This window comes from Berghia stephanieae, chromosome 2 (assembly GCF_034508935.2).
Source record: "Berghia stephanieae isolate SIO BIC M18660-M18661 chromosome 2, UCSD_Bste_1.3, whole genome shotgun sequence".
In the NCBI taxonomy this organism is placed as follows: Eukaryota; Metazoa; Mollusca; class Gastropoda; order Nudibranchia; family Aeolidiidae; genus Berghia; species Berghia stephanieae.
This window is the reverse complement of record NC_088361.1, coordinates 35,267,134-35,278,751: the sequence shown is the minus strand read 5'-3', so window position 1 is coordinate 35,278,751 and position 11,618 is coordinate 35,267,134. Positions and strand designations below refer to the sequence as shown.

Sequence of the window (11,618 nt, the reverse complement as noted above, 5' to 3'; positions counted from 1 at the left end):
TTTATTACACACCATACTTTAAATTAGCATGCCCAGTAGTTGGAAATAACAAGGTATTAACATATCAGAACTCTTCGCTAATTTGGATTATTTCAGATTTGTTTGGAATACCTACAATTATATTATATGGAACATCTTTATTTAAGGCAGTGAATTCTATAAATATTAAAGAAATTAGATCCATTATTTGTATGCCTGAAAAACCACATTTTCATTTAGAATGCTCAATCTCTCTTCAATTTATTTGCGTACAAAATAATATTGATGAATCTTTTTAACTTTTAACAAATTATACCCAATGAATGAGATTTCCTCATTTGGAAATGACTTCAGTGACCGCGAGACTTGCCCTTACATATGTGACGTCACTTTTTCACATGGCTCTGATACTGATGTGAAGTGCGAAGTTTATGAACGGAATATTGCACAACTGAATGATATCAATATTCAGTGATTAATTTACGAATTTTCATTGTCTGTGGTTGAGGTTTATAAACTTGATAGTGTCTTTTAATGTCTCACACCACTAACACATCTGAACTACATCGAAAGGATTTTTAAAGAGTGAGAAAGTGACATCTCACTTCCCCAAAACATACGGCAAGACGAGCCTCACACGACAAAGACAATTTGAGCGTAAAAAATGGCATCAAACTCGAATGGAGTCGACAGCGAATCAAACGCTGACAGAAATGTCGAAATGTGGAAAATCAAGAAACTCATCAAGAGTTTAGAGGCTGCAAGAGGGTGAGTCTAAATTTCTCTTTCGACAGTGAAAGTGTCGCTGTGTGTCATGATGAATCATGATGATTACCATCCACATCAGCACCGACTCGCGACCATCATGCCTTCATAAACAATATCGATGTGGTGATGATGTGTCGGTGCCTTACCTTGCCTTTGCCTTTTATTTTTATGTTCAAATTCAAATATGTCAACGAAGATCTGTCCAGAAACAGAAAAGAAAGGACGTGTCAATTGCCAAGGAGTCAGTCCTTGGCAGTTGATGAACCCAGTCCTTGGCAGTTGATGAACCGTCAACTACCAAGGACTGAAGGTTCATAAATTGCCAAGGACTGACGGTTCATCAACTGCCAAGGTGTCAAATTGGAACTCTTCAGCTGCATCTCGATTTGCGCACATTGGAATCTTGAATCCCGTCACTCTCTTCCAATCATTAAAAAAAAGATTTTAAAAATTGAGCTTTATTTAGCACAATATCCTCTAAATGTCCTCAAAGCGCTTTACAGGGGATTCCTGGTCAACAGCAACATTTAATATGTAGGGCGGGGATGCCTGTTAGGCGATATTACCATTTTTCGGACAAAGACAACGCTGTTAACGGCCAGGTACTCATTTTAATTTTACACCTGAGTACGGTGGGAGAATGTGATTAAAGAGCCTTTTCCAAGGGCTCAACTATGCGCCGAGCGCGAGGCGTGAACCCAGGACCTTCCGATCTGAAAGTGAGTGTCATACCACTAGACCACATAACCGCACTGGAATAATTCATTCCAATCGTGGAAAGGATCGATGGTTTGCATTTGTTTTAAATTTTTATTTAAGTCTTTTCATGAATTCCAAGACGAGTTAAATTCATAGCTGTAGTAACTACCGTGATTGCCAGAACTCGGTATTCTGGCTGTAGGACTCCATGGCTAGGATGGGTCCAGATGGCCGGTGAATCACGGAATTACTGAGTTAAAAATATATATCAAATAGACAAAGTTATAGTTAGTATAAAAATATGGCTTACCCTGAATCTAGTTAGTCGTAATGGTAGATAGGTATGGTCGCAACAGATATGGTATGGTAGATAGTTTAGTGTAGAGCTTGAAGTGTGCAGTAGGTAGTCTGTAGGTAAGTGTAGTGTCTGTCGTAGGTAAGTCTGAAGAAGTGTGTCGGTAAGTGTGTAGTGTCTCTGTCGGTATGTGTGTCGGTAAGTGTGTCTAAATCGAGGTCCACTTGGCTTTATATGAGCCGGGTCAGCTCGGGACGAGGCAGAGCGGAAGTAGGAATGACCATTGCCAAGGTCACTAGCCGTACGATTGTTTACGGCTAGAGATCCCTACACTGCTCCCCCTCAAAAAGGGCAGGGTGGCTGGATGTGGGGTACTCACCTGCACCTTTCTGGAGCTCTCGGTATTACAGTGAACTAAAGGAGAGGAGCCCTTATCTAGGGCGTAGCAACAAAAAAAGGGGGGTAAAATAAAAATGAAGGCCCTTTCCTAGGGCCGAACAAAACATAAAGAAGGCCCTTACTTAGGGCTGAAATAAAAGGAAAGCCCTTTCCTGGGGCAGGGGCAAAAATAACTCTATTTGCACGGTTGCTCGCCCTAGCATCTAGCTGTCTAAGACAGAGCTGTGGAGGGACAGCTCCATCGAGGGCTTTCTCTCCTTCATTCTTTTATTCTCCTCCCGGAGACGGGTGACCTCAGCCGCCTCGGTCCGGAGGGAGGCCAGCTCCTGCCTGGCCCTCTTAAGCTGATTCCGCAGGCTGCGGAAGTCCCCCCGGCGGCGGCGAGATCTGTCTCGGCGGTCAGCTTGCTCTTGGTCCTCCCTCCTATGCCTGCTGGGAGGCCGATCGCGGCTCTGTCAGGCCGGGGTACTAGTTCTGTGGGCCCGACGGGGCGAGCGGGACCGTCTCCTACGGTCACGGGGCCTCCGTTCCTGGTTAGAGTTAGAGGCGACGGCGGAGGTCCGGGATCTATTCCCAAGTCTCGAGGTGATTGGAGGAGTCCTCGAGCGTCTAGTGGAATTTCTCCAGGGCTGCCTGCGATTCCGAATCGCGTGCTCCGGGTTACGCCCGGAGGAGAGCGCCTGCCGGCCGCTCTCGGCATCTCTTCTCGGAACCGCAGGAAATCCCGGAAGAGGGTCACATCCCGTGAGAAAGAGGTCATCTGCGGAGATTAAAGAAAAAGATCAGTGAGAACAGGATGGGCAAATGAAAGTGTTCAGTTGCCTCGCTTGGTTCCTCGTCAGGTTGACACACCTGCCGTGGAACCAGTCGAAACACCTGTCACACGCAACCATGAGGTCTCCATCGTCCGGCTTTCCACAAGTACAGTACGTAATTTCCTGGCCAGACTCGATGGCCTCCCTTTCCTTTCGGATCCAGGCTGGGATAGTCCGGTCCCAACATGGCTTAAGGTGGTCATGGTTGACTGTCTTAATCTCCGAGTTCCTGAATTTGACAATGTATGTGGTGGGGGTCAGGACCGTGGAGATGATGGCTGGTCCAGTCCATACAGGTTTCAGCTTGCTGGACTTTCCTTTCACATTCGATTTAACCAGGTAATAAACCGCCTGTCCCCTCTTGAAGGAATGGACGTGGGCTTTGATGTCGTAGTCCCTCTTTGTCCTCTTGAGCTCAGTTCGGAGGGTGGTTCTCGCAGTCTCGTGGGCTATCTCTAACCCTGCTGTAGAGAGTTGACATAATCTTCAGGAGACTGTGGGTTTGTACGTTTCCCTGGTATAACCAATTCCACCGGTGTGCTCAATTCCTTCCTAACATCAATTTGTTAAAGGCGTAGGTATGACAAGGAGGTTTCGTGGGCCTTCGTCTCTTCTGTATAAGGCTCCATCGATCAGGAAGAACAGGTTGCGGTGCACCCAGTAGAACTTTTCTTCCTGGCCGGGCAACATCAAGTCCGACATTTCTGGGTCTGCTCCTAATTTCAACCATAATAGCAGGTGGGTCATGTGATGATCATCCGACTGCAGCTTCCTGACATCCATGTCAATGTCGTCAAGGCCAACTTGTGTCGAGTCGTCTTGTCTTACGACTTGTATTTTGTGTCCACCCTCATTGTAATATTCAACCCATTGACAATTGTGTCAGGGGACCTGAGGGGGACAGCACAGCTCACTCCTGACGTCATCCGGGTAGAGTAGTTCGATCCTCTGATCTGTCGCACTTTGCGTCCACCCTCGTTTATGATATTCGACCCAGTGACAATTGTGTCAGGGGACCCGAGGGGGATAGTGCAGTTCCTTCCTGACGTCATTCGGGCAGTGTCGTCCAATCTTCTGAGCTGTGTCCTACATTCGCCCTCGTTTATAATATCCAACCCAGTGACAATTGTGTCAGGGGACCCGAGGGGGACGACGTCTACTTCTGATTCAAAGGTTCCCCATCTCTCCTGTGTTCGGGTGCAATATGCGCATCCGCCCCAAGGCAATTCTGATAACGCCTTGTGAGGACGGTAGTGTTGGCAAGTGTCCGTCGTGGGAGGTCGAGATAAGGCATCAGCATTCATGTGCAGTGAACCAGAGCGGTGAACTATCCTCATGTTGTATTGACTGAGTTCTTCGATCCATCGGGCCAGTTGGCCCTCAATCCTCTTGAAGTTCATGAGCCAAGTAAGGCAGCGATGATCCGTTCATACAGTGAATTCGCTGCCTAAGAGGTAGTGACGGAAGTGATTGGTAAAGCGCACAATTGCAAGTAGCTCCTTCCTGGTAGTGCAATCGCGCCGCTGAAGGGGTGTCAGGGTGAAGCTCCCATATGCAATCACCTTCTCTTCCTCTTCTTGGATCTGAATCAACTCGGCTCCGATGGCGCAATCTGAAGCATCAGTATCGAGGATGAAGTGGCCTGTCGTAGTGGGAATGGCCAAGACCGTGGGGAAGTAAGGCGTAGCTTGATCTCCTCAAAGGCTGCCTGCTGCTCATCACCCCAGATGAAAATTTTCTTTCTCAGAAGTCGAGCGAGGGGTTCTGATATTCCGGCAAAATCCTTTACGAAGAAGCGGTGGTAATTAGCTAAGCCCAAAAACTTCTCCATTCCCTTAATGACGTAGGTGCTGGCCGATTCCGTACAGTGGCAATTGATTCCTCTGTCATAGACAACTGGTTTCTTCCTACCTTCCTACCAAGAAGTTTAGTTTCTTTCCTGAAGAGCTCACATTTCCTGGGTTTGAGCTTCAGCCGGAAGGCACGAAGTCTGGTGAACACTTCCCTCAAGTTGTTGAAGTGGTCCTGGAAGGACTTCCCCAGTACACAGATGTCGTCCAAGTAGGCCAAGACAGAGTTCCAGTGTAAGTCCTTCAAGACGAGGTCCATTACTCTGCTGTAGGTGCTATAGAATTGCAGAGTCCAAATGGCAGCTTGTTGAATTCAAATAGGCCCCTCCTCGTCCTGAATGCAGTCTAGATGGTGGGCTTCTTTACATTTCTGCACTCTGGTGGTGGGTTCGAATCCCCACTGTCTCCTAGTGCCAAGGCTTCCTTATTTCTTATATCAGCAGTGGTCGTCGGTATCGAAAGGGTCCTTGGGTTCTGGAGCATCAGTGAAGGTATCTTCCATTTTGGGCACCATGAGTGTAAATTAATAATTATTGGCTTCCTGAGGCTGCATAAACTTAATGATGTTCTTGGAACTACAGAAGTCTTTCTTGGTCATCTATACTCTCCTGATAGGGCAGGACGAACTGTCTGGCAGTCTGCCCAGAGACAATAATCCATGGGCTGCTCAAAAGAGCAGTAGTCCATTAGAATTTATTCACCATGATGATATTCACTGGCACGATTATCCTAATCTTCTGAGAATAGACTATGGGAAACAGTGTCAGTAACAAAGAAGCAAATTATAGTGTAACCTCAAGGAACTATTACGCCATGCAAGCAATCAATGCAAGCTAAAAGCACAAAACAAAATCGAGCGGGCTTAAAGCCAAGTAATAAAACTAGCACAAGCATGAAGCCAAAACAATATAATTAGGCCAAGCTCATGCCAAAGCAAGCAAATGTAAAAATATAATATATGAAGCATTTGTATATAATAGAGTAAAGATCACAGAGTAATCTAATGATAACAACAATCTACACATCTTCACAACAAAGCAATTGCTCCAGGTCGCAGTCATGGCCATGTCGTGCACCAACACTTCACTGACCCATGGTGCGCGACCTGAGCATGAACATCACAATATGTATCATGTGATTCACTGAGAATTAGGTCCTCCAACTCGAACCTTGGTCGCAACAGATAATGCACCAACATCTCTCTGCGCTGGCCACCAAGCTCGAGTGACCATCAAACTCAGTGAATCCAAACTATCATCAGATGGTTGCTTCCGAGTGGTCATCTCCACAGCTGCAGCCATGGTCAGGACATGCTCCGACATGTCACTGCACCATGCTGCCCAATCACAGTGGCCACTCGAAAGCAAACCTAGGGAACTAACACTATCTATTGGCTGGTCTGTCACTCGAGGCCACAGCATGGTCAGGTCATGCTACAACATCTCGCTGCACCATGCTCTCTGACCTGAGTGACCTCCAACCAATAAAACCACAAGCAATGATCAATAATAACATGGGGTTGTTTATTGTAGGATAGTCGCTCCCTAGGCCGCAGCCATGGTCGGATCATGCTCCGACATCTCATCGCACCATGCTGCCCGGCCCGAACGACCATCAAACAACAAATCAAAATGAAGAAAATTAATGCACAAGTAATTATGTATGGTCTATTGAAAGATCGGCCACTCCTCAAGGCCGCAGCCATGGTCGGATCATGCTCCAACATCTCACCGCACCATGCTGCCTGGCCCGAGTGACCATCAAACAATAAATCAAAATTTAAATGCTCAAAGAACTATTAAATCAAAATCCATGACAAGCAACATACAAATAATCATGTGTAGTCTATTGAAAGATAGGCCACTCCTCAAGGCCGCAGCCATGGTCGGATCATGCTCCAACATCTCACCGCACCATGCTGCCTGGCCCGAGTAGCCATCAAACAATAAATCAGAATTATACAAATACTAAATAAAAAATTAGGTATGGTCTATTGAAAGATAGGCCACTCCTCAAGGCCGCAGCCATGGTCGGATCATGCTCCAACATCTCACCGCACCATGCTGCCTGGCCCGAGTGACCATCAAACAATAAATCAAAATTGTACAAATACTAAATAAAAACAACTAGGTATGGTCTATTGAAAGATAGGCCACTCCCCAAGGCCGCAGCCATGGTCGGATCATGCTCCAACATCTCACCGCACCATGCTGCCTGACCCGAGTAGCCATCAAACAATAAATCAAAATTATACTAAATATAAAAATAGGTACGGTCTGGTAAAAGATAGACCACTCCCCAAGGCCGCGGCCATGGTCGGATCATGCTCCAACATCTCACCGCACCATGCTGCCTGACCCGAGTGATCATCAAACAACAAATCAAGAAGAAAAAAAACAGACTTTAAAAAATATAAAAATGAACTTCACAAATCACCAAGGTTTCCTCTCAGAAGAGGAAGGTGTGTGAAAGAAAAAGAATAACTGAAGATATATAATAAAATCAATAGAAAGAGTAACCACAATCACAATGTAGCACTGGACAAGCAAAATCAATTCAAGGACAGATCAGATCACAAGAATTCAACTAATCACAGTCATAAGCAGTAAACAAAGTCAAGTCAAGGACAAAGCAAATCACAAGAATTCACAATAAATTACCAAAGATATAAACTTATCACTAATCACAGTTATAGGCAATAACAAAACAAAAAAAGTAAAAAGAATAAAAAAGAAATCAAATGTAAAAAAATTTTTTTTTTTTAAATCATGAAACATGACACCGTCTACAAGGTCACCAGACAGGTGTGACCTTGGAGTCAAGGACAAGGATGACCTTGACACGATCAAACAAAATTCACGAACTGAAATTACCTACAACTGAAAGAAAAGGGAAGGGGGCGTGGTCATACATATCACCAATATCACAGCACAGAATTCATTCAAGATCGAATATAAGAATTATAGTGTAGAAAATACATGATGAAAAATAACGAAGTATTCACACGGTAAAAATCAACGAAATTCGAAATCCTATTCAACGAAATACGACGGTAGGAAGTAATAAAATGGATAATGTAAAAAGTAGAAAAAAGTTTTCGCTCGTGACGCCATTGTAGTAACTACCGTGATTGCCAGAACTCGGTATTCTGGCTGTAGGACTCCATGGCTAGGATGGGTCCAGATGGCCGGTGAATCACGGAATTACTGAGTTAAAAATATATATCAAATAGACAAAGTTATAGTTAGTATAAAAATATGGCTTACCCTGAATCTAGTTAGTCGTAATGGTAGATAGGTATGGTCGCAACAGATATGGTATGGTATATAGTTTAGTGTAGAGCTTGAAGTGTGGCAGTAGGTAGTCTGTAGGTAAGTGTAGTGTCTGTCGTAGGTAAGTCTGAAGAAGTGTGTCGGTAAGTGTGTAGTGTCTCTGTCGGTAAGTGTGTCGGTAAGTGTGTCTAAATCGAGGTCCACTTGGCTTTATATGAGCCGGGTCAGCTCGGGACGAGGCAGAGCGGAAGTAGGAATGACCATTGCCAAGGTCACTAGCCGTACGATTGTTTACGGCTAGAGATCCCTACATAGCAAAACAAAAATGGAGTGTTTACGTACATGGTAACTTTAGGCAATTTAATAGTGAGCAGCAGCAGTGAGAGTGAAATTGTGACCCAACCCGCCCATAAGAAAGTTATGACCGGAAATTGCCGTTCGCTTTTACTAAAAGTTTTAGGGGAGTTCAATTAAGGGGGGACCTGTAGTCAAAAATCCATTTTTGATTGTAATGCTAATATTGCTATTCCCTTGTTATTTTCAGGTGGTAGGAGGTCTAATTTGATGATTAACACCAAAAAAAGCCAAAAAAAAAATTTTTTTAGACATAGTGAGAAAAAATAGGCTAAAAATAGACCAAAAATCCCAAAATGTCTTACAGTAATGCAGCCAAAACCAATGAATAGATCTCTTCCAAATTTACACACAATGTTTCTTACAACAAGAGCTACATCATGACGTACAGGTTTAGCAATAGTCCTGAAAATAAATTTTTAAGAATTTTTTTTTCGATTTCGGCTGAAAATTTGGCGCGGAATTACAGTAAAAATTCGATTTAAAAATTCATAAAACTGCTCAATTTTAGTTTACCCCAAAACCCCTACGTCATGGTGCAAAACACATTATAAGAAAGATTCTGACCAAATTTGAAGACAATCTGATGGAAAATAATCCAGATATGAATGTTAGAAAATCAGAAAATGACGCAAAATGGAATTTTGAGAAAACGCAAAATTTGTCTTTAATTTGATAATAAAGTTAATTTTGCAGACAAGCAAAGGCAAACATCCATCAAAATTTCAAAGTATATTCAATATGGAACAAGAAAACAGTAAAATTTTGTACATTTATCAAATTCTGAAAAAATTATGATCGATTCGCTAACCCATACCCCTAAGAAAAAATTTGCGGAAAAATTGAATGATATCAGTTTTTTACAAAAAAAATAATTTAGCGATCATATATGCTTTATATTTATAAAATTCATCAATTAAATCGCATAAACTCATAGTGGATGTATAATTTGATGTTAAACACCTAAAAAAAACTCAGAATTTTTTAAATAAAATTTTTAAGGGGCATTATAGGCTAAAATTAGACGTAAAACCCTAAAATTTCTAACATAGATGCACCGAAAACTAGCATATAAATTTCTTTCAAATTTAAACATAATGTTTCTCACATAAATAGCTATATCGTGATGGAAGAATTTATCAATAGTCTGGAAAATAAAATTTTTAGAATTTTTATTTGATTTTGACTGAAAATTTGGCGCGTATCGACAGAAAAAAAATGAATTTAACATTTTATAACATTGCTAAATATTAATTTACCCCCAAAAACTTCCATCATGATGTAAAACATATCATAGAAAAGATTCTGAATAAATTTGAAGATGATCTAAAGGAAAATGACTAAGATAGGATTGCCAGAAAATCAGAAAATGACATAAATCGGAAATTTGAGAAAGCTCAAACTTTTTTAATAATTTGACATTGAGACTGATTTTGCAGGAAAGTAAAAGAAATGATCCATCAAACTTTCAAAATATGACCATTATAGGACAAGAAAACAAGAAAACTTTATAATTTAATCTAAGTCTAAAAAATTTATAATCGATTCGCTAACGCATACCCCTAAAAAAAAAAAATACTATAAAATTCAATTTTTTCCGTATTCAGAGATTAAAATAATTTTGAGGTCAAATATGATTTATATCTTAAGAATTCATAATTGTAATCACAAAAACTAATTATTTACTGTATACAATAGATTATAAAGAGATTTCTAGATATATATATATTAAAAAGTCTCGAAATATGATTTCGTAAAATATGATATGGCGCGCTACCCTCATTTTTCAATGCTGCTTGAGAGACAAGTCATATAAAATTAGATATCTAGTCAATTTTAACTGCAAAATCAATTCTATTTTAGACAATAAAACAGCTAAATGATGCAAATATATATACGAGGGCTCTTTCATAATTAACCGAAAAATGCCTGTAAAATCCGCGTTTTTTATGCTATCAACAAAATTCTTGCCAGTGTTCATACATTGACTCGTCCTTCATTTCTCTACGTAACAGCCAAGTCTGTCGACACACTTCTGCCAACGCCGCACCATGGAATGGATACCCTCTCGGAAGAAATTTCCGTCAAGGTTTTGTAGCCATTTCCGCACATGGTCAACAAGCTCTTCATCGACATCAAAGCGCTTTCCTGCCAGCTCACGTTTCAGTGGCCCAAAGAGGTGATAATCAGATGGTGCGAGGTCTGGACTGTGTGGTGGGTGTGGCAAAATCTCCCATCCATATTTCTCTAGCCAACCTTGCGTCACTCGTGCTGTGTGGGGTGTAGCGTTGTCGTGTTGCAAAATGACCCCGTTTGTCAACTGCCCTGGGCGCTTTCTGTGAATGGCCTCCCTAAGCTTGTCAAGAGTTTGGCAGTACCTTGCATGCAGCATTGATTGTTTCTCCATGTTGTAAGGTTTCGAACAGAATAACACCACGACTGTCCCAGAAAACAGTTCCCATTATTTTCTTTGCTGACCGCATGACTTTGAATTTCTTCGCGACAGGTGAGGATGGATGTTTCCATGTCATCGAATCTTGCTTTGTTTCTGGGGTGCAATGGTGCAACCAAATCTCATCACCGGTGACTATGCTGTCAAGAAAAGTCACATCGTACCCTAGAAAGTCTCCGCCGGCGTTGGCAGTATGCCCGTAAACCCTGCGTGAGCTCTTGCTTCTTCTCAAAAGTTCCCTGCAGATGTCCAATCTTTGTTCTTTATGATTGTCTGTCAATTGCTTAGGAACCCATCTTGCGCTGACTTTTCTGTAGCCAAGTTCATCAAATACAATTCTATGGACAGAAGTTTCCGAAATTTCAAGACTGCTTGCGATTTCATGAAGTTTCAACCTCCTGTCTTGACGAATAAGCTCATCAACTCGCTTCACATTGTCTTCTGACGTCGCAGTTATCGAACGCCCTCTCCCTTCCCTGTCTGTCAAGTCGGAATGGCCGGCTTCAAACAAATTACACCAGTGATAGACTTGTGTACGGCTTATAACATGCTCACCATATACACTCTGAAGTTCTTTATGAATTTCGGTAGGATTCAGACTTTTGGCGTTTAAAAAACGTATGACAGCTCTGATTTCCTCCTTTGACCAAGTTTCAAGGTGGGCCGCCATCTTTAAAATTGTCTAGAAATTCATTGTGCAAAATGATGCACTTCATAATTTCTGGGAATATCCGT

General features: G+C 42.3%; 1 protein-coding gene across 1 annotated transcript in view; it reads left to right on the top strand.

Annotated features, from left to right (window-relative positions):
* Positions 1-361: 361 nt before the first annotated feature.
* LOC144964784 (eukaryotic peptide chain release factor subunit 1-like) overlaps positions 362-11,618 on the top strand; it is a 30,426-nt gene continuing 19,169 nt past the window's right edge. Inside the window, exon 1 of the mRNA XM_078899398.1 lies at positions 362-747. Within this exon, the coding sequence (XP_078755524.1) occupies positions 644-747 (104 nt within the window). The 5' untranslated portion in view covers positions 362-643. The remainder of the gene's footprint in view (positions 748-11,618) is intronic.